Source organism: Rhinopithecus bieti, unplaced genomic scaffold, assembly GCF_001698545.2.
Source record: "Rhinopithecus bieti isolate Rb0 unplaced genomic scaffold, ASM169854v2 scaffold_39746, whole genome shotgun sequence".
Taxonomy (NCBI): Eukaryota; Metazoa; Chordata; class Mammalia; order Primates; family Cercopithecidae; genus Rhinopithecus; species Rhinopithecus bieti.
This window is the reverse complement of record NW_016816960.1, coordinates 1,059,633-1,083,356: the sequence shown is the minus strand read 5'-3', so window position 1 is coordinate 1,083,356 and position 23,724 is coordinate 1,059,633. Positions and strand designations below refer to the sequence as shown.

General features: G+C 41.9%; 1 protein-coding gene across 2 annotated transcripts in view; it reads left to right on the top strand.

Annotated features, from left to right (window-relative positions):
- LOC108517640 (kelch-like protein 18) overlaps positions 1 to 23,724 on the top strand; it is a 64,845-nt gene that overhangs the window by 14,096 nt on the left and 27,025 nt on the right. For both annotated transcript variants that reach the window (XM_017855696.1, XM_017855695.1), the window contains exons 2-3: positions 20,032 to 20,162; positions 23,154 to 23,294. In XM_017855696.1, coding sequence (XP_017711185.1) covers positions 20,032 to 20,162; positions 23,154 to 23,294 — 272 coding nt within the window. The remainder of the gene's footprint in view (positions 1 to 20,031; positions 20,163 to 23,153; positions 23,295 to 23,724) is intronic.

Below are 23,724 nucleotides of genomic sequence, written 5' to 3'. Positions count from 1 at the left end.
CCAGGCCGGGGGAGAGTGTTCAGAGGCTCAGGCATGAAAGTACACCTACAGTGTTTCTCAAATAAGTAAGACATAGAGGAGCAAGGTGGAAGGTGGGATTGGAGCGGTAGGTTGAGTGCAGACTGGGAACTCCTTAAATTTTCATGGTGAGGAGTCTAGACTGCTAAGAAACACCTGCAAATCAGTTGAAGTTGGTACAGTTACATGTTCAACGGTTCCTGAGGGCTCTGCCCGCTCGTCTCCCTTCCTCTGTTCCCATTCTACCTTGCTGGATATGAGTGGTAGGAAGTAGGGGGAGGGTTAGAAGAGGTGGGAAGCAACCTGAATGTTTTAGCCAGCTGTTTATATGGGACTGGAGCCCCAAGTCCTTTTTTAGTGTCAGCTGGTCAGCTACTTCCTTCCTCGCCCCCTTCCTGTGTCACTACCCAATGGGGCACTCTGAAGCAGAGAGACCAAAGCTCCATCACAGAGTGTTCAAAGAGTGTGCTCTAAAATGTTATCGAAAACTGCAGACCGAGCCCAGTATGTTTTATTATACTTGCCATCAGTTTCTTAACCCCAGGAGTTTATGAGGACTCATCATTTCTGCTTGTGGTAGTATTATATGAACCTGTGTCTCTCTGCCCATATTCTAGGCTGGCATTCAGGCCATCAGCATTCAAAGTGAAAGAATCCCCCCACTTCCATTTCCTTATATGCCATCTCGTTAGAAACCCACAAAATAGCTAGTGTGGTCTGTTTATTTCTTCAGGACTGGGAATGCACTGTTACCCTGGGAATTAAGCCCTCCACAAATTGACCCTAAGCCTCACCATCTTTTTCTTGAGCCTTTTACTTCAGCCAACTGAATTTTCAGATGAGATGAGAAGGTTGTGCTTTCCCACCTTTGAGCTCCCACTTTGACCAGCTCTGCTAGTCCTAAGCCAGAAGGTCAACAGTTAAAAAAAAAGAAGTAAAATTCATCAGAAATTTTGTTACTTGTTTGTATCTCAGATGAAGCCTATTTTTAGATGAAGTAGGCTTTAGAATTCATTAAGTACAACTGAGTATGAGGCACTGTGTTAAGTACTAGGATATAACCTTCCTTTCTTTGGGAAGAATATTCAGCCTAGATGGAGAGACATTCATTAGGACAATATAATGTGTGCTATAGTGGAGGCTTGTACCAAGTGCCACAGGAAGGAGAGAGCTGACTGCCTGGAAGTCAGAGGCTCCTCAGAGGAGGGAACATTTGAGCTGAATCTTCAAGGATGAGGAATCCTTCACTGGGCATAAAAATGAGGGGATAAGAATCCTACCTGAGGGAACAAGACAATTTCTGGGAATTGCCAACAGTTTAGAAGAGAGTCATGGTGGAGGATAAAACTGGATGGGGGCCAGGTGCAGCAGCTCACACCTATAATCCCAGCACTTTGGGAGTCTGATGCAGGAGGATGCCTTAAATCCAGGAGTTCAAGACCAGCCTGAGCAACAAAGTGAGACCCCATCTCTACCAAAAATAAAAAAATTAGCCAGGCACATTGGCATGCACCTATAGTCCCAGCTACTTGGGAGGATCACTTAAGCCCAGGAGTTCGAGGCTGCAGTGAGCTATGATTGTGTCACTACACTGCAGCCTGGGCAAGAGTGAGACCCTGTCTTTAAAAAAAGGAGAGAGAGAAAAAAACCTGTTTAGGGTTTAGATCTGACTTGTAGGCAGTAGGAATCCCCCTAAAATGGAGACTGACATGACCAGACTCAATTATATGTTGAGTTGACTCATTCCGAATCATCATTTATTCAACAAATGCTGAATATTAATTTCTAACTATTCCAGAAAACATGAAACATACAAAGATTGCCCCCTTGGTGGAGCCCACGTTTTAGTAAGGATAGGTAAGTTAATTATATCAGGTCACCACCATTTGCTCTTGTCAAAGTTACTAATGACCTCCACAATACAGAGCTAGTTCATAACCACGCAGATCTCCATGTGCCACCCTTTATAGTCACATCCAGCCCCCTCCCACCCACCATCTCTAATCTCTGACAACCATGAATTTGTTGTCTCTCATTTTGAAATTGTTATATAAATGAAATCGTAGAGTTCATGACCTTTTTTCACCCAGCCTAATGCCCATGAGGTCCATCCAAGTTATTGTGCGTATCGATCATTTTTTCCTTCATATTTCTGAGTAGTAGTCCATGATATGATTGTACCATAATTTGTTTAGCCATTTTCGACCATCAAAGGACATTTTTCAGTTTTTAGGTATTATGAATAAAGCTGCTATGAATATTCATGTACAGGATTTTGAGTGAACTTGTTTTCATTACTCTGTAATAAATGCCCAAGAGTAGAATTTTATGTCATACAGTTTGTGTATTTTAGTTTTAGAAGAAATTGTCAAACTATTTTCCAGAGTAGCAATATCATTTTGCATTCCCTTTGGCATACATGAGTGTGGTGGTTAATTTTATGTGTCCTCTTGGCTAGGCCCAGTTGTTTGGTCAAACACCAGTCTAGATGTTGCTGTGAAGATATTTTTTAGATGTGATTAACATTTAAATTAGTAGACTTTAGTTGAGTGCAGTGGTATATGCCTGTAATCCCAGCTACTTGGGAAGCTGAGGCGGGAGGATTGCTTGAGCCCAGGAGTTTGAAACCAACTTGGGCAACATAGTGAGACCCCACCTCATTTTAAAATAATAATTTAGTAGACTTTCAGTAAAGTCAGTTACCTTCCGTAGTGTGGGTGGGCCTCATCCAGTCAGTGTAAGGCCTTAAAGAGCAGAAACTGAGCTTTCCCCTGAAGAAGCAGTTCTGCTTCAAGATTGCAAACTAGGCTGGGTGCAGTGGCTCACTTCTATGAACCGAGCACTTTGGGAGGCTGAGGTAAGAGGATTGCTTGAGCCCAGGAGTTTGAGACCAGCACAGGCAACACAGTGAGACTCTGTCTCCACAAAATATAGAAAAATTAGCCAGCTGTTGTGGCACATGCCTGTAGTCCCAGCTACTCGGAAGACGGAGGCAGGAGGATTGATTGAGCCTGGGAGGTCCAGGGTGCATTGAGCCGTGATTGCACCACTGCACTCCAGCCTGTGTAACAGAGTGATATTGTGTCTCAAAAAAAAAAAAAAAAAAAGATTGCAAGATAAAAACCCTACCTAAGTTTCCTGCCTGCTCACCTGCCCTGCAGATTTCTGACTTAAGACTGTAACATCAAATCTTATCTGAATCTCCAGACTGTTAGCCCACACTGTATATTTTGGCTTTACCAGCCCCCGCAATTGCATGAACCAATTCCTTAAAATAAAAATAAGTTTCTCTCTCCCCAATACCTCCTCCCTCCCTCTCTCTCTCTCACTCCCTGTCCTCTTTCCCTTCTCCATTCCCTTCTTCCCTCCTGCTGTCTTCCCCTTTTCCCTTCTCCCCCCCCAACTCTTCTCCCTCACCTTCTCTCTCTCTCCACCTCCCTCTTTTCCTCCTTCCCACTTTGTTCCTCATTAGTTCTATTTCTCTGGAAAACCCTGATTACTATAGGTGACCCAATTCTTTTGCATCCTCACCAGCATTTTTTATATATGTATGTGTGTATATATGTATATATGTATATGTATATATGTGTGTATATATATTTGTGTGTGTGTGTATATTATATATATTTAAATTCTCTTTATTTTTATTTTTTAGTAGAGATGGGTTTTGCCATGTTGCCCAAGCTGGTCTTGAACTCTTGGGCTCAAGACCAGCTGGGATTGCAAGTGTGAACTACCATGTTACAGGCATGAACCACCACACCCAGCCTAGCATTTTATATGATCACTGTTTTTTATTTTAGCCATTCTGTTAAATGAGTAGTGGTATCTCATTGTGATTCTTTTTTTTTTTTTTTTTTGAGACAGAGTTTCACTCTTGTTGCCTAGGCTGGAGTGCAATGGTGCAATCTCAGCTCACTGCAACCTCCGTCTCCCAGGTTCAAGTGATTCTCCTGCCTCAGCCTCCCAGGTAGCTAGGATTACAGGATGTGCCACCATGCCTGGCTAATTTTTGTATTTTTAGTAGAGAGGGGGTCTCGCCATGTTGGTCAGGCTGGCCTTGAACTCCTGACCTCAGGTGATCCACCCACCTTGACCTCCCAAAGTGCTGGGATTACAGTCGTGAGTTCTCGCACCCGGCCTCACTGTGATTCTAATTTGCATTTTGCTAATGGGTAATGATGTTGGACATCTTCTTATGTGTTTATTTGCCATCTGTATATCCTTTTTAATGGAATATCTTTTCATGTTTTTTTTCCCATTTTCTCATTGGATTGCTTTTTGTTTTTTTATTGTTGAGTTTTTAGAGTTCTTTACATATTATAGATACAGATAGATCTTTGTCAGGTATGTAGTTTGCAGATATATTTTTTAGTCTGTAGATCGTCTTTTAATTCTAACTGGTTCTTTCACAGAGCAAAAGTTTTTCATTGTGATTTAGTCCAATTTTTTTTTTCTTTTAATGGTTTGTGCTTTTGGTCTCATGTCTGAGAACTTTTCACCAAGCCCTAAGTCCTGAATATTTTCTGCTAGATTTTATTCTAAAAGTTTTATAGTTTTAAGTTTTATGTTTAAATCTTTGGTCCATTCTGAGTTATGTTTTGCCTCAGGTGTGAGGTATAGGTTGAAGTTCTTTTTTTTTTTTTTTTTTTTTGCATATGGATATCCAGTTGCTCCAGCCCCATTGATAGTTGAAGAAACTCTTTTCTCCCTCTAAATGCTTTTGTACCTTTGTCAATAAGCACCTAGCCATTCTTGTGTGAGGTTACCTCTGGGTTCTCTATTCTGTTCCATTGTTCTTTGTTCCTGTCCCTTCACCAATATGACACAGTCTTACTGTGGCTATATAGTTGACCCTTGAACAATGTGGGAGTTGGAATGTTGACCCCTGCCCCCTGTCAAAAATCAAAGTGCAACTTATGACTTCCCAAAATCATAATTAGTAATAGCCTGCTGTTGAGTAGAAGGAAACCTTACAGATAATATAAACAGTCAATTAACTTTGTTTTGTTGTTTCTTCTTCTTTTTTTTTCTTTTTCTTTTTTTTTTTTTTTTTGAGATAGGGTGTTGCTCTGTCATCCAGGCTGGAAGTGCAGTGGCATGATCATAGCTCACTGCAGCTTCGACCTCCCAAGCTCAAGCAATTCTCTCACCTCAGCCTCCCAAGCAGTTGGGACGCCAGGTGCACCCTACCACTACCACACCCAGCTGAGTTTTTTATTTTTTGCAGAGACGGGATCTTGCCATGATGCCCAGGCTAGTCTTGAACTCAAGCAGTCCTTCTGCCTCAGCTGCCTAAAGCAGTGGGATTACAGGTGTGAACCTTCGTGCTCAGCTTATTAACAACACATATTTTGTATGTTATGTGTATTATATACTGTATTCTTATGATAAAGGAAATTAGATAAAAGAAAGTGTTATTTAAAAACTCATCAGGCCGGGCGCGGTGGCTCAAGCCTGTAATCCTAGCACTTTGGGAGGCCGAGACGGGCGGATCACGAGGTCAGGAGATTGAGACCATCCTGGCTAACACGGTGAAACCCTGTCTCTACTAAAAACTACAAAAAAAAAACTAGCCAGGTGAGGTGGCGGCACCTGTAGTCCCAGCTACCCGGGAGGCTGAGGCAGGAGAATGACGTGAACCCGGGAGGCGGAGCTTGCAGTGAGCTGAGATCCGGCCACAGCACTCCAGCCTGGGCGACAGAGCAAGACTCCGTCTCAAAAAAAAAAAAAAAACTCATCGGCTGGGCGTGGTAGCTCATGTTTGTAATCCCAGCACTTTGGGAGGCTGAAGTGGGCAGATCATGAGGTCAAGAGATCAAGACCATCCTGGCCAACATGGTGAGACCCCGTCTCTACTGAAAATACAAAAATTAGCTGGGTGTGGTGGCACGCACCTGTAGTCCCAGATACTTGGGAGCCTGAGGTAGGAGAATCGCTTGAACCCGGGAGGCGGAGGTTGCAGTGAGCCAAGATCGTACCACTGCACTCCAGCCTGGGCGACAGAGCTAGATTCTGTCTCAAATAAATAAATAAGGAAGAGAAAATATATTTACTATTCATTAAGTGGAAGTGGATCATCATAAAGGTCTTCATCATCATCATCATCATCTTCACATTGAGTAGTCTGGGAGGAGGAAGGACAAGGGTTGGTCTTGCTGTCCCTGGTGTCAGAGGCAGAAGACAATCTGTATACAAATGAACCTGCACTGTTCAAGCCTATGTTGTTCAAGGGTCAACTGTGCATTGTCATTTCTGTCTGACTTTTTGCTTTTTCATTTCTCCAAAACTTTTCTATATGGTACCAATTCTTTTTCCACCATTTGTTTTAGTTTCAGTGCTGGTATCATAGAAGAGTCCATGTCATAAAAGAAACCTTGAATAATTGAAACTCTTTTGCCAAGTTGTCTAATGTCAGTTTGTTTTCTGGCACTGCTTCTTGTATATCTTCCTTGTTTTCCAGCACTGGTTTGGGAGCTCTCATCTCTATCAAGTTGTCTTCTGTTAATTCCTCAGGTATAATATCAATTAGCTGTTTAATTTCTCAAAGATCTGTATCTTGAAACTCTTCACCCCTCAACTTTTGGCCATATTCACAATCTCTTTCATGATTGGCTATGTCATAAATCCTGTGAGGTCATGCACAACAGCTGAACAGCTTTCTCCAGTAGGAACTTACTGTTTCAGTCTTGATGGCTTTCACAGCTTTTTCTATAACAATGATGGCATCTTCCATGCTATAATCCTTCCAGACTTTCATGATGTTCTCTGTGCTAGGGCTGTCTTCCATAGCATTGACAATCCTTTCCATAGAGTACTGTGTGTAATGAGCTTCAAAGGTCCTGTGACACCCTGATTTAGAGGCTGAGTTAGAGACATTGTGTTTGGGGGCAGATAGACCACTTTGATGCCTTCATAGTTGAATTCTTGGGGTTCCAGATGGCCAAGGGCATTGTCCAATATCAAAGAACTTTAAAAGACCATCCCTTACTGGCAAGGCACTTCCTGACTTCCGTGACAAAACATCAAAGGAACCAATCCAGAAAAAGTTTTCATTGTCCTTATCTTCTTGTACAACCAAAAGACTGGCAGCTGGTGTCATCCTTTCCTTTAAGGCTCAGGGCTTAGCAGCTTTATAGGTAAGCTCTCGTTCTGTCACCTAGGCTGGCTTCTAACTCCAGGGCTCAAGCAATTCTCCTGTCTTGGACTCCTATCTTGGGATTATAGACATTAGCCACTGACCAGAATTTCATTCCCTTTTTAAATGGACTTTTATTTATTTTATTATCGTCATTATTTTTTGAGACATGGCCTCACTCTGTCACCTAGGCTGGAGTGCAGTGACACGATCGTAACTCACTGCAACCTCAAACTCCTGGGCTCAAGTGATCCTCCTGCCTCAGCCTCCCAAGTAGCTAGGACTACAGGCATAGGCCACTATGCCCAACTAACTTTTATTTTTATTTTTGTAGAGATGAGCTCTATCCTATGTTGCTCAGTCTGGTCTCAAACTGCTAGCCTGAAGTGATTCTCCCTCCTCAGCCTCCCAAAGTTCAACTTTTATTTTTTTAGGGCAGTTTTAGTTTCACAGCAAAATTGAGTGAAAGGTACAGAGATTTTCCTTATATCCCCTATCTCTACATGCACACATACAATGGCTAACAATGTTGAACATCTTTTCATGTGCTTATTGGCCATTTGCACTTTATTCTTCTCATTTGAAATTGTTTTAGCTATTCAGGTTCCTTTGTCTTTCATATAAATTTTAGAATAATATCATCTATAGCTATAAAAGCAATCTTGCCTGTAATTCCAGCACTTTGGGAGGCCAAGGTGGGAGGATCAGTTGAGGCCAAGAATTCAAGATTAGCCTGGGCAACATAGCAAGACTACATGTCTCCAAAATAAAAAATTAGCTGGGCATGGTGGTGCACATCTTGTAGTCCTAGCTACTTGGGAGGCTGAGGTAGGAGGATTGCATGAGCCCAGGAGTTTGAGGTGATAGTGAGCTATGATTATGGCACTGCGCTCTAGCCTGGGCAACAGAGCAAGACACACAAGTCCTGTACATTGGTTTGTTAAGATTTACACATAAGTATTTAATTTTTTTAGTGATTGTAAATATAATTTTATTTTAAATTTTGGTTACCATGTGTTACTTGCTGGTATATGGAAAACAACTGATTTTTGTATGTTGATCTTGTGTCTTGTAATTTTGCTGAACTCACTTATTAGTTCTAGGGTTATTTGTTTTTCTGCAGACTGCTTTGGATTTTCTACATAAACCATAATGTCAGGCCGGGCACCGTGGCTCACACTTGTAATCCCAACACTTTGGGAGGCCGAGGCGGGTGGATCGCTCGAGCTCACAAGTTCAAGACCAACTTGGGCAACATAATGAAATCCCATCTCTACAAAAAATACAAAAATTAGCTGGGTGTGGTGGTGCGCACCTGTAGTCCCAACTACTCAGGAGGCTGAGGTGGGAGGATAGTGTGAGCCAAGGAGGTGGAGGTTGTAGTGAACTAAGATTGGACCACTGCACTCTTAACTTGGGCGACAGAGGGAGACGCTGTTTCAAAGAAAAAGGAAAAAGAAAAAAACCCCATGTCATCAGCAAATAGAGATAGTTTTATTTCTTATTTTCTGATTTGTATTCCTTTTATTTCATTTTGTTGCCTTACTGAGCTTGCTAGAACTTCCAAGAGTGTGTTAAATAGCAGTGGTAAGAGTGGACATTCTTGCCATGTTCAGCATCTTTGGGGCGACCGTTCAGTGTTTTTCTAGAACACTAGAAGTTTTTTGTAGATGTTCTTTATCAAGTTGAGGAAGTTCCCCTCAATTCCTAGTGTTCTGAGAATTTTTATCATGGATGGGTGCTGAATTTTGTCAAGTGTTTTTTTTTTTGTTTTTTTGGTTTTTTTTGCATGGAGAGGGTTGTATCACTTCTTTTTTCTTCTTTTTTCCTGAGTCTATTAATATACTGGATTACATAGATTTATTTTCAAATATTAAGTCTGCCTTACCCCAGAATAAAACCCTATTTGGTCATGGTATATAATTATTTTTATATATTGCTAAATTCTGTTTGCTGATATTTTGTTAAGGATTTTTGCATCTATATTCATGAGGGATATTGGTCTATACTTTTCTTTTTTTATACTGTCTGTCTAGTTTTGGTACTAGGGTAATAGTGCATAAAATGAACTTGGAGTTATCCCTTAATCTTCTATTTTCTGGAAGAGATTGTTTAAAATTGGTATTAATTCTATTTTAAACAATTGGTAGAATTCTCTAGTGAAACCATCTGAACCTGTAGATGTCTTTTTCAAGCATTTTAAAATTACAGATTTAGTTTTCTTATTAGTTACAAGGCTTTTCAATTATTCCTCCATCTTGGGTAAGTTGTCATTTTCAAGAAATTGTTCCATTTCATCAGTTGTCAAATTTATGTGTAGAGTTGTTCATCGTATTCTCCTGTTATCATTTTTATGATTGCAGTGTCTGTAGTATTATCGACTGTTTCATTCCTATATTCGTGATTTGTCTTTTCTGTCTTTGTCAATTTTATCGATATTTTCAAAGAAGCATCTTTTTGTTTCATTAGTTTACTGTTTTCCTGTTTTTAATTTCATTGATTTCTGCTCCTTTTAATTTCCTTCCTTCTGCTTGCTTTGAGTTTATTCTCTAGTTCCTTGGAGAGGTGGTTTGGATTATTCACTGGAGATTTTTCTAATGTAAGCATTTAGTGTCATAATCTCACCACTGCTTTAGATATATTGTATTTTCATTTTCGTTCATTCAATGTATTTTTAAATTTCCCTTCCTTTTTTAGAGACTTCCTCTTTGACCTATAGACTATTTCCAAGCATGTTGGACCTTTGATGGATTCATGGGTTTATTTTCCTAATTTACAGATATTGTTTTCTATGTGTCAAATATTGCATAATGTACATATCATTGTAAGAGAGGAAAAATTTTTGACATGGTCAGATTCCTGCCCTTGGGGATTTTACTTTGTGTTGTGTGTAGCTTTTAATTCATTCATTTTCACTGATGAATTATGTTCCATCATATGAATATCAGAAATTAGGATTCTCCTCTCAATAGTTATTTAGGTTGGCTTTTGTTTTGTTTAGTTTTCTGCTTTTCTGACTAGTGATGTAAACATTTTATTACATTTTCTGGAGCGTATGCATCTAAGGTATATAGCTAGGAGTTAAATTGCTAGGTCATTGAGTATGTGTGTGTTCAACTTTTCATGATCATGTTAGTATTGGCATTATTTTTCACAGTGGAAATTGTTTAAATTTACATACATTCTAGCGTGCTTAAGAGCTCTTCTGTCCATCCACATCATCAGCAGCTTTGGGTATAATAATACCTTCTAATTGGACTTCCTAATTGGACTTCTCCTGGATATGAAATTGTATCGCATTGTGATGCTCGTATTTCCCTGATTATTACTGAGACTGATCATCTTTTCCTTTGTTTTGTGCCATTCTGTTTCATTGTCTATGAAATACCTACTTTTAGGTAAGTCTTAAGCTCACTTTTTTTTTTTTCAAATTATGATTCGTTGATTTATTGGAGTCCTTTATGTACTCTGGATACTAATTATTTGTTGGTTTTATGTTTGCAAATATCTTTTCTCACTTGTAGCTTGTCTTTTTTTTTTGAGATGGAGTCTCGCTCTGTCGCCCAGGCTGGAGTGCAGTGGCAAGATCCTGGCTCACTGCAACCTTAGCCTCCCGGGTTCAAACGATTCTCCTGCTTCAGCCTCCCAAGTAGCTGGGATTACAGGTGCATGCCACCACACCCGGCTAATTTTTTATATTTTTGGTAGAGACGGGGTTTCACCATGTTGGCCAAGCTGGTCTTGAACTCCTGACCTCAAGTGATCTGCCTACCTCAGCCTCCCAAAGTGCTGGGATTACAGGCATGAGCCACCACACCTGGCCTGGACAGAAGTTCTTAATCTTACTGTAGTCAAATATTGAAGTCTTCTCTCTTAAGGTTAATGCTTTTTGAATTCTTGTTTAAGAAATCCTAATCTCAAGGTCAAAAAGACCTACTACATTTTTTCCAAAATTTTGAAGTTTTGCCTTCAATGCTTAAGATTTTTTTTCTTCTTTTTTTGTATTTTATAAAAAAAAATAGAGACAAGGTCTTGCCATGTTGCCCAGGCCAATCCCAAACTCCTGGGCTTAGGCAGTCCTCCCACCTCGGCCTCCCAAAGTGTTGGGATTATAGGCGTGAGCCACTGCACCTGGCCATTAAGGCTTTTTTCTATCTGGAATTGATTTTGGAGTGTGATGTGAAGCAGGAATTCAATTTGATTTTTTTCCATGTGGATAACTAGTTGTCCCAACACCATTTATTAAGTAGACTCTCTTTTCCGTATTATCTGCAATGCCATTTCTATCATTTATCAAGTTTACATATATATGAGATGTATTTCTGACTGCTTATTCTATTCAATTGGTCTGTTTCAGTACCACAATTTCCTAATTTTTATTGCTTTATAATAAGTGTTGACATCTGATAGGGCAGTTCTGCGTACCTTATTCTTTTAATTCTTTTTTAGGGATTAATTCTTCCCTACTGCTTCTCCATTTTATAGACTTATTCTTACCCACCAGCTTCATGGCCTTTATGTTTCAAATATGTGCCTCAATAAAAATTATGGATTACTACTAATCATGCGCTTTAAACGTTCTTTGTGACTGCGTTAAAGCTTGGTCTTAACCCCACTGATCCCAAGGGCATTCTGTCCATGCAGGCTGAGCACTTAACTGTTTTTTTTTTTTTTTTTTTTTTTGAGACGGAGTCTCGCTCTGTCGCCCAGGCTGGAGTGGAGTGGCCGGATTTCAGCTCACTGCAAGCTCCGCCTCCCGGGTTCACGCCATTCTCCTGCCTCAGCCTCCCGAGTAGCTGGGACTACAGGCGCCGCCACCTCGCCCGGCTAGTTTTTTGTATTTTAGTGGAGACGGGGTTTCACCGTATTAGCCAGGATGGTCTCGATCTCCTGACCTTGTGATCCGCCCGTCTCGGCCTCCCAAAGTGCTGGGATCACAGGCTTGAGCCACCGCGCCCGGCTCACTTAACTGTTCTTAATGCTTTATTTATATTCATTGTGAGCTCCTGAAGGTAGGAACAATAGTATCAAAATGTTTTCCATCAAAGAGAAATCTTCTCTGGGTATATCTTTTGCTTTCTTTGGAAACATCTGTCTCAGATTACTCCCAACTCAGATTTTGCCGGGCTGCTTTACTGCTTGAATGCTGAGCCCCACCTGCCTGTGGTAGGGAACAGAATTTGTGTGACCAGCCCTGTCTGAGGTAGCAGAGCTGGTGAGGACCTTCTGATTCCATCTAGTCTCCATGCCACATTGCCTGTCTGTTGGACCTACACTGTCTTCTACCTCCAGACCTCTCCCTTCTCTTCTCATTTCCTTTCTGTAGCTCCCTTCTGTGTCTTTGCTGATACATCCTCTACTAGGTGATCTTTAGATATTGAAGTTCTTCAAGGCTGTCTTATAGCCTCTTCTCTTCACACTTCAAGTTCTCTCCCTAAGTGATCTTTTTTCTGTCTTCACTGGTTATTTCCAAAAGTGTTATTTGAGCCCAGACTTATCTTTGTATTCCAGACTCGGCCATCCACTTTCTACATAGTCTCTGTTTAGATGCCTCCCAGGCACTCGGTGTCAGCTTGTCCAAAACTTTATTTGGTCATTACTCCTGACTTTGTCCTTCTCTGTTGTTCCTGATCTAAGTATATGGCACCTGCACATGCCAGATCACACCGGTAACCTGGAAGTCATCGTGACACCTCTTTTCCCTCACTCCCACATCTAGTCAGTCACCAGATCACAGCAGTTCTAACGTCAGCATCTTTCCTGAGTCTGACTTCTTTTCTCCTTTCCCACTGCCACCATCCAGGCCAAGCTCTGCTCTTCTCTCTCTGGACCAGGCAGTGGTCTCCTGGCTGTGCTCCTAGCTGCCACTCCTGTCCCTCCAGTTCATACTCTGTCTCCACAGAGTGACCTGGTCAGCTTGGAATTTCTTCCTTAGGCCTGTTTCCTGGTTTCCTGATACTTTTATTTTATTTTATTTATTTTATTTTTTGAGCTGGAGTCTCGCTCTGTCGTCCAGGCTGGAGTGCAATGGTGCAATCTTGGCTCACTGCAAGCTCCGCCTCCCAGGTTCACGCCATTCTCCTGCCTCAGCCTCCTGAATAGCTGGGACTACAGGCACCCGCCACTTCACCCGGCTAATTTTTTGTATTTTTAGTAGAGACGGGGTTTCACCGTGTTAGCCAGGATGGTCTCGATCTTCCGACCTCGTGATCCGCCCGCCTCGTACTCCCAAAGTGCTGGGATTACAGGTGCGAGCCACCGTGCCCGGCCTAATTTTTTGTTTTTTAAATAGAGATAGGGTCTCACTTTGCTGCCCAGGCTGGAGTGCAGTGGTGTGATCATAACTTCCTTGAACTCCCAGGCTCAAGCAATCCTCCTGTGTCAGCTGCCTGAGTAGCTGGGACTACAGGTGCACACCACTACACCCAGCTAATTTATCTTATTTTATTTTTTGTAAAAACATGGTCTTGCCATATTGCCCAGACTGGTCTGAAACTTCTGGACCCAGGCAGTCCTCCCACCTCAGCCTCCCAAAGTGCTGGGATTACAGGCACGAACTACCATGCCCACAACTTGTTCCTTTTGCCCAGTTCCTCCTGTGGTAATATCTTGCAAAACTATTAAGCCAGAGGAACTGGAAGTACAATATTGCAACTAGAATATTAACATTGGTATAATTATAATTCATTAATCTTATTCAGATTTCTTCAGTTTTACTTTTATTCATTCTGTATATATGTATATTTAATTCTATGTGGTTTTATCATATGTGTAGGTTTTTTAGTTTTAATTTTTTTATCAATTAACTGAGAACTCAAGCTGAGAGAAGGTATGCTATGTATTAGGTCCCTCTCCAATTCCACCAGTAACAACCTAAGCATAATTCCTTGCCTTCACGTAATAGCTACTTGACTTTGGGTGAGCTGCTTAACTTCCAGATCTTGGTTTTCTCATCTATAGAACATGATTCACAGTACTGGCCTGCTGCAGAGGGTTGCTATGAGGACTGAAATGAGAAAATGTGCAGAATGGGTACTTGGCATAGTCCATGGCATACAAAAGGAGCTCAATAAATGATCCTCTCATTTTTTTTTAAAGTGACATTTTATTTTTTATTTTTTGAGACATTCTCTTGCTCTGTTGCCGAGGCTGGAGTGCAGTGACAATTATAGTTCACTGCAACCTTGAACTCCTGGACTCAAACCATCTTCCCAAGCATGCACCACCATGCCTGGCTAGTTTTTTGTAGAGATGGGGTCTTGCTGTGTTGCCCAGGCTTGTCTTGAAAACTCCCTGCCTCAGGAAACCTTCCCACCTTAGCATCCCAAAGAGCTGGAATTATAGGCATAAGCCATTGTGCCCAGCAAAAAACAAGACATGTAAAAACTGAGATTACAAATAGAGTGTTTGGGTTCTTAAAAGCTTTTCACAAAAGTGTAGTACCACAGGATTGTAGAATTGGAAGGTCTCTAAGTAGTCACTTAACAGTTTTAAAACCAGTCCAGGACCCTCCCAAGTATTCTAAGCTCTTATTCTTTATGATAAACGAAAATCTGCCTTTCTGTAATTTTCTAGATCTGTCCTAATCCATGTGATAGCCCTTCTAGGATTTGACGACAACCATCATGTTCCTCCTAAATTATCTTTACTGGACTATCCTTCAGCTATTCCTTATAAGATATAGCTTTCATACTCTTGCCCATCTTGGTCTTCCTCATCTAGACAAGGTCCAATTTGTTGTTCACCTTAGCTAAATACAGACTCAAATGTAATCAGGTTAACATATCCCAAGATAGGCCTATCTTCTCTGTAGCTGTTTTTTTTTTTCTTTTTCTTTTTTTTTTTGAAACCAGGTCACGCTCTTAGTGCACATACAGCTTGTTCTTTTGTCTTCTGTTTATTTTCTAGATGAAAAATAAATGCACAGCAGTTAAACACAGCCAATTGAATACACACTTAACTTTCATTCCCCTCCATAACCCCATTAAAATAGTAGTAAGAGGGGAAAGACATATCAGCAAATGAGAAATCAATGGAATATTAAAGCCAGAGAGCATGTGTGGAAGACTTAGTGGGCCAGAGGAACTGAAAGTGCCTCCCAGGGGGACAAACTGAGAGGATTTCTAATGTAGAACCCTGGAATAGTTCCAGAATTGAAGATACCAAATACTGAAAACAGGAAGATTACTTGGAAGTCTATATGAAAGGCAATTAGATGCCTGCACCCCCTCCCCCACTCTCTCAGGAGGTAGGAAATGTAGTCTTAGATACTGAACCAGAGGCTCCGCATCAGGCACACCAAGCATAGGAGAGGGGTGCAATATGGAGCAAAACTGAAAATAAGGGCTTTAAGATACGAGTTATCAGTAGTGTATGGTAGAACCATCCCCCTCTTACACCCAGTTTCCAGAATATCTGTAGGCTGACAGATATTTCCCTGCAAGAGATTGGAAGATCCTGCTCTGATAAAATTAACTCCAGAGAAAAAGTCCTAAAGATACTGACTACTTCCAGGGGTCTTCAGTCAAATGGCTGATTCTTGCCTGATCACCCTAATATGAAGCCCACAAATCGACAATCCTACCCCCTAGCCAAGTGTCACCAGACATTTAAAGAAAACCTCTAACATAGAAGACAGAGATCAAAACAATTGGGAGAGAAAATATCTCAGGAAACAGTAAAAGCAGAGATAAAGAAGGAAAAAAAAAGTTGTAACTGTATAATATCTCAGGAGAGATTTGAGAAAATATTGCATTCATGAAAGATGAACAAGATTCTTTTAAAAGGAAGCTTTTGAAAACAAGACCTCTAGAAAATTAAAAATACGATAGCCAATATAAAAACCTACAACACAGAAAGATTGTAAGTAGGGTTGAGGAAGTTTCCTCACTGATAGACCAAATGAAAGAGATGGAAAGTAGGGAAGAACAATAAGAAAATTAGAGGATTATTCCAAGAAATCTAACACATAACTAATAGAAATTTCTGAGGAGAAAAAATTACAATAGAAGGGAGGAAATTATCAAAGAAATAGTGTGAAGGGATTTTTCCAGAACTGAAATAATGTCTGTAGATTGATACAGCACAATAAAAGAAAACCAATACCAAGATACAACACTGTGAAATTTTAGAACTATAAGAATAAAGAGGGGCCGGGCGCGGTGGCTCAAGCCTGTAATCCCAGCACTTTGGGAGGCCGAGACGGGCGGATCACGAGGTCAGGAGATCGAGACCATCCTGGCTAATACGGTGAAACCCTGTCTCTACTTAAAACAATACAAAAAACTAGCCGGGCGACGAGGCGGGCGCCTGTAGTCCCAGCTACTCGGGAGGCTGAGGCAGGAGAATGGCGTAAACCCGGGAGGCAGAGCTTGCAGTGAGCTGAGATTCGGCCACTGCACTCCAGCCTGGGTGGCAGAGCAAGACTCCGTCTCAAAAAAAAAAAAAAAAAAAAAAAAAAATAAAGAGAAAATCCTAAAGGCTTCTAGAGAGCACAGTTACATGCTTAGAGTTAGGATTCAAAATAGCATTCAATTTCTCAATAACAACAAAGTAGGCCAGGTATGGTGACTCACACCTGTAATCCTAGCACTTTGAGAGGCTGAGATGGGAGGATCGCTTGAAGCCAGTTCAAGAACAGCCTGAGCAACAAAGCAGGACCTGTCTCTACAAATACACACACACACACACACACACATGTACTTTAAAAAAAAAAAAACATAGCCAGGTGCACACTGACATGCCTGTAGTCTCAACTATTCAGGAGACTGAGGCAGGAGGATTGCTTGAGCTCAGGAATTCAAGTCCAGCCTGGGAGACAGAGTAAGACCCCATCTCTAAAAACAAAGAACTAGAAGACAGTGGAGCAATACTTTCAAAATTTTGACAGGAAAAAAGTCTAAACTTTGAATTTTTTAACCAACTAAATTATTGTCTAAGCTTGAGGGTAGTAAAGATATTTTCAGACATTGTACATAGACCCCTTCTTATGAAGCTCTGCTAGAAGACACATTTTTATTTGTTTGAGGTGGAGTCTTATTCATCTTGCCCAGGCTGGAGTGCAATGGTGTGATCTCAGCTCACTGCAACCTCCGCCTCCCAGGTTCAAGCAATTCTCCTGCCTCAGCACCTCGAGTACCTGGTACTACAGGCACCCGCCACCACGCCGGGCTAATTTTTTGCATTTTTAGTAGAGATGGGTTTTCACCATGTTGGCCAGGCTGGTCTTGAACTCCTGACCTCAGGTGATCCACCTGCCTCAAGCTCACAAAGTGCTGAGATTACAGGTGTGAGCCACCACACCTAGCCTAGAAGATGCTTTCTACCAGAACAAGTAAATAAATAAGAAAGAGGACTAAGTGGGGTTCAGGAAACGGGGATGTCAATATAGGTGAGGGAAACAGAATTCCCAGGAAGAGTTCCAGTAGATAATGTCTCAAGAAACAGACAACTTGGCCGGGCGCGGTGGCTCAAGCCTGTAATCCCAGCACTTTGGGAGGCCGAGACGGGCGGATCACGAGGTCAGGAGATCGAGACCATCCTGGCTAACACGGTGAAACCTCGTCTCTACTAAAAATACAAAAAAAAAAAAAAATTAGCCGGGCGAGGTCGCGGGCGCCTGTGGTCCCAGCTACTCGGGAGGCTGAGGCAGGAGAATGGCGTGAACCCGGGAGGCGGAGGTTGCAGTGAGCTGAGATCCGGCCACTGCACTCCAGCCTGGGCGACAGAGCAAGACTCCGTCTCAAAAAAAAAAAAAAAAAAAAAAAAAAAAAAAAAACAGACAACTTAAACAACTGATAGAGTACTTGACTGAATATATTAACCAGAGTGTTGTGCTCCAGGGAAAAGAAAAATTATGCAAAAAGGAAGTATACTCACAGTGTGCAGCATGGCTTGGCTACAAATAACATTTGCATAGACTTAATGCAACTCTTCATATTAATTTAACCAAAATTTGACCTAATCATATTGGAAAGATAAGGAGAGTGTATGGGGTAGTACATGAAGAAAGGTATCAGGACAAATTCTTAATCTTCCATAATAGGAATTAGATTAGTAATATAATAGTTATCTTTTGCCACGTAACAAACTACCCCAAAATTTGTGACTTTTTTGTTTTTGAGACTCCAGCCCAGGCAGGAGTGCAGTGGCATGATCTTGGCTCACTGCAGCTTCTGCCTCCCAGGTTCAAGCGACTCTCCTGTGTCAGTGACCCAAGTAACTGGGATCATAGGCATGCACCACCATGCCCAGCTAATTTTTGTATTTATTGTAGAGACAGGGTTTCACCATGTTGCCCAAGCTGCTCTCAAACTCCTGATCCACCCTCAAGTGATCCACCTTCCTTGGCCTCCCAAAGTACTGGGGTTACATCCATGACCACCCTGCGCCCGGCCCAAAATTTAGTGACTTAAAACAAGTATTTATTATCTCACAGTTTCTGCAGGCTACGTGTTCAGAAGCAGCTTAGACATTTCTCACAAAGTTGCTGTCATCTGAAGGCTTGACTGGAGCTGGAGGATGTTCTTCCAAGCTCACTCAGGTAGCCGTAGAAGGCTTTAATCCTCTTCATATGGGCCTCTCTTAAGGATATGTTATTTAGCTTCTCTTAGAGCAAGTGATCCAGAAGAACAGGGTAAGAAGAAGTTCAGTGCCTTTTATGACCTAGCTTTGAATGTGACATACCATCATCACTTCTGCTATATTCTGTTGGTCACATAGACCAACCCTGACATGTTGTGGGAGGGGACCACGCAAGGGTGTGAATACCAAGAGTCAGCATTTACTGGGAGCTATTTAGAGGTTGGGTACCACAGGGAATAACTCAAAGTGAAAAGTCAACAAGTAATATGTAAGCATATTATTTAGAAAGATGGAGAAAAGTCCTAGAAGCAAGAGGTTGCCCCTGGGAGTAGGAATCAGGGGCAAGGAATCAAGAAAACAGAGACTGCTAGTTGTTGTTTTTTTCTTTTGTAATAAACCTCATAGAATAACTTTAAGAAATTTGAGTAGAGGCTGGTGCAGTGGCTCACGCCTCTTTATCCAAGGATTCCATCTTTCAACCTCAAATCCTTGGATAAACATGACACAAAGAGATGAGCATCAGATAGTGAGATTCTCTGGCATTTCACTGATGTGGAACCTAATGAAAAGGAAAAAAGGACTGTTTTGTTCTTCCTGGAGAATAGAAAGTTCTTAAGTGAAAATGTTTATATAGCTTGGAGCTATAAATGGCTTATTGAAGGGAAGAGCCTTTTGACAGATAGTTGGAAAACACTTTATAGAATTCCTTAGGCTAAGGGTGCGTCAGTGAGGATTTGACACTTATTAGAGGAAGAGTTGGCCTCTGTCCCTGCTAACCACACAGAGCAGCAGCCAGTCCACAACACCAGTGTATCTTCTCATGCCCCCACCGCCCCCCGGCCCCATCACTACATATTTACTCTTCTTGAGGAGCATACTTTTAGGAGCACCAGCATTCTTGGACTGTTTGTCTAGTCCATCTGCCTGAGGTTGGGATAAAGTGTTACAGGAATCAGGTATTTGAGTTGGTGGAGTAGCTGAAAGGGGTGCATTGGAGACTACCATATAAACAAAAATGATTACATGAAACATTCAGGCATAAATTTTTTAGCTGTTTTAACACTTCATTAAAATGTGTTGTTTACATTCTTCTACTGTAACTGAGTATATTGCATTTAAAATACTTCAGGGTCATCATGCTAAGCCTTGGCCTCCATGCCCTGGAATGCCTTCAACACCGTTGCAATGGGCAGTGGGGTATGCTGCCGAGGGAGGTGGGTTTGTTTTTTTTTGTTTTGTTTTGTTTTTTTTCATTCCTCAATATCTGTCTTTGTATTTTACTTTGCCCACAGATTGGGGACCACAAATTCAGTGCTCACCGGATCGTCTTAGCAGCCTCAATCCCATATTTCCATGCTATGTTTACAAATGACATGATGGAGTGCAAGCAGGATGAGATTGTAATGCAAGGAATGGACCCAAGGTACTGAATCCCACCATTAGGTTTCGCAGGCTGCTTTCCAGGTGCAGTTTCAGCCTGTGCACGGTTCCGTTGAGGACCTGCGGCAGGACACAGTGTCTAGTAGCCTAGCTCCAGACAAATAGTAAGTGATTAATAAGCAGATTAGAACCTCAGCCAGTGGTCTGAGATAGGGTTACAATGACGGGAGTTTTGATGCTGGTTTTACCCTACTATAAGAGAAATACATTTAATGGGGCTGGGTTTAAGAGTGGTAGTATATTATTCTCTGCACTTTTCTGGGCTAGTCATTTTAGCTGACAAAGTAGTTCTTTAAATAAGTGTCTTCATTCACATCCCTTCTTATCAGTCTAGAACAGTGTTGTCCACTGGAGGTTTCTGCAGTGATGCGAATGTTCTTTCTATTTGTACTGCCCAAAATGGTAGCCACACTTGAAATATGACTAGTGGGACTGAAGAATTGAATTTTAAATTTTGCTTGATTTTAATCAATTTAATTTTAAAGTTAAATAGTCACATGTGGCTGATGGCTACTATATTGGACAACACAGATCTAGAAGGTGGCAGATTTTATGGTTATTTCATGGTTCAGAAAATTGAAGCTCAAGGAGATCAAGCCCAAGGTTATCCCCTTAGCTGGAAGTCAGTTATTGCCCAACCTCTTAATCTGACAGTGGTGACAACTAGGGAGAAAAGAGCTAGGAGACTGTGTGTTACCCTCTGGATGATCGAAGGTGATCTGCCCCGATACCGGAAGAGGATTTATATACCTATGGCAAAGTAGAAATCTCAGATCAGGCCAGGCAAGGTGACTCATGCCTGAAATCCCAACAATTTGGGAGGTCAAGGCGGGAGGATTACTTGAGGCCAGGAGTTCAAGACCGGCTTAGACAACATCTGTATAAAAAAAATTTTTTTTAATTGGCTGGACGCGGTGGTGCACACCTGTAGTCTCAGCTACTTAGAAAGCTGAGGTGGGCCGGGCACGGTGGCTCAAGCCTGTAATCCCAGCACTTTGGGAGGCCAAGACGGGTGGATCACGAGGTCAGGAGATCGAGACCATCCTGACTAACACGGTGAAACCCCGTCTCTACTAAAAAAATACAAAAAACTAGCCGGGCGAGGTGGTGGGCGCCTGTAGTCCCAGCTAGTCGGGAGGCTGAGGCAGGAGAATGGCGTGAACCCGGGAGGCGGAGCTTGCCGTGAGCTGAGATCCGGCCACTGCACTCTAGCCTGGGCGACAGAGCGAGACTCCGTCAAAAAAAAAAAAAAAAAGAAAGCTGAGGTGGGAGGTGAGCCGAGGAAGTCAAGGCTGCAGTGAGCTGTGATTACACCACTACACTCCAGCCTGGTCAACAGAGTAAGACCTTGACTCTTAAAAAAGAAAGAAAGAAATCTTAGGCCAGTTACTTATGAGGAAAGACATAGAAGTAAGGTGTCCAAGGGCAGTTGTGCCCTCCTCTTCTCTGAAGTGTGTGTCTGAAGGAGGCATGCTTGTCCCATGAATAGTCCAGGAGCTTCATTTAACAGAGATTGCCTGAACATCCATAATGAGCATAGCTCTGTCGTATATCTGGGGTATAACAGTGAGAAAACAGCACCTCTTCTCATTCTGCCAACTTTCATTTTTTTATTTTATTTTTTGCAGCGGGGATGGAGTCTCACTCTTGGCACCCAGGCTGAAGTGCAGTGGTGCAGTCTGGGCTCACTGCAACCTCCATCTCCCAGGTTCAAGCGATTCTACTGCCTCAGCCTCCCATGAGTAGCTGGGATTACAGGCACCTGCTTTTTTCTTTTTTGAGATGGAGTCTCTGTCGCCCAGGCTAGAATGCAATGACATGATCTCCGTTCACTGCAACAACCTCCACCTCCTGGGTTCAAGCAGTTCTCCTCCCTCAGTCTCTCAAGTAGCTGGGACTATAGGTGCATGCCACCTCGCCCGGCTAATTTTTGTATTTTTAGTAGACACAGGGTTTTGCCATATTGGCTAGACTGGTCTCGAACTCCTGACCTCAGGTGATCCACCCGCCTCGGCCTCCCAAAGTGCTGGAATTACAGGCGTGAGCCACAGCGCCCTGCCCCTACCAGCTTTCTAGTAGTGCTTTGGCAGTCACCAAATACATGCATGGTATGGCTAAGAGTGAAAGTGATATGAGAAAAGTAAAGCAGAGTAAAGGCTAGTGAAGGATGGTGGAGGCTGTGCTATTTTGGAGTGATCAGGGAAGGCCCCTGTCATGAGGTGGCATTTGAGCTGAGACATCTTAATTGAAGTGAGGGAGTGAGCCATCTGGGGGAAGAGTCCTCCAAACAGGGAGGAGTCATTGCAAAGGCCCTGAGGTAAGAATATGTTCAGAATGTTGGAATCAAGTGAGAAAGGGAGAAAGTGGAGGTGAGGAGGACAGACAGATGGAGAGGGACCAGAGCGCCTACAGCCCTGTAGATGAAATTTGGATTTCATTTTCAGTGTGAGTTGAAAGCAGAAAAAATGTTAGAAATCTCATTCTAGAAATTTACCCCAAAGAAATAATTCAAAAACGTTCTAACAGCAATAAGATGGTAATAGCTATTATGCTTACCAATAAAGGAAATAAATGATAGCATATTTGCATGTTGAAATATTATATAGCAGCCACTAAAAACAATAAACATGAAGGTAGTGTAGCAACATGGGAAAGGGCTTGATAAGTATTTTTGATTATATCCATATAATTCTTGCATGTAGGCAATCAGGGACTAAAAATGAATGTAGAAAATAACCAGTGTTGACTTTTTCAGTAGTGAAATTGTAGGTGATTGTGTTCTCTTTTTCAGAATTTTCTGTAGGGCAATGAAGACAACTTGGTAGAATGAGTTTTAGGCTATGGTGAAGTAGTTACTCCATTAGATTCTCGAAGGGCCTGGGCTAAGTATTGTCAGTTCATTTAGGGCCTGAGTCTCCTGTGGGCCAAGACTTGTCTCTGAAGAGCATCTCACAGCTTTCCCTCTTTCCTCTAGTGCCCTGGAGGCTCTGATCAACTTTGCTTACAATGGCAACCTTGCCATTGACCAGCAAAATGTCCAGTCATTGCTGATGGGGGCGAGCTTCCTGCAGCTGCAGAGCATCAAAGACGCCTGCTGCACATTCCTCCGAGAACGGTGAGGTGATGTGGTGGGCCTGGTGGAGAACATGACTATTTCATTTCTGGAATCTTGCACCAGTTTGCTGAGTTCTTGGGACCATATATAGATTTATGAAGGGAGTGATCTGGAAAAGTTATTCTGCAGCGCTTACATTTCTTGAAATCAGTGTGTAGCAGTGCCCACTTCTTTGAGATGAACTTTTTCAGAACATGATTTACATAGTCCAACCTGCCCTTTCCCTTCTCTTGACGTGTGCATCTTCTGTTCCTCCCTCTGCAATCTCACCAGCCACTAATTTAGCTGATTTCTCACCAAACTGATTTGTGCAATGCTCCCCAACTATTCCATAGCCATCTCCATCTTTGTTTAGGTACTTTACACTTTACCCTCTGAATTTCCTTTCTTTTCTTTTTTTTTTTTTTTTTTTTTTTTTTTTTTTTTTTTT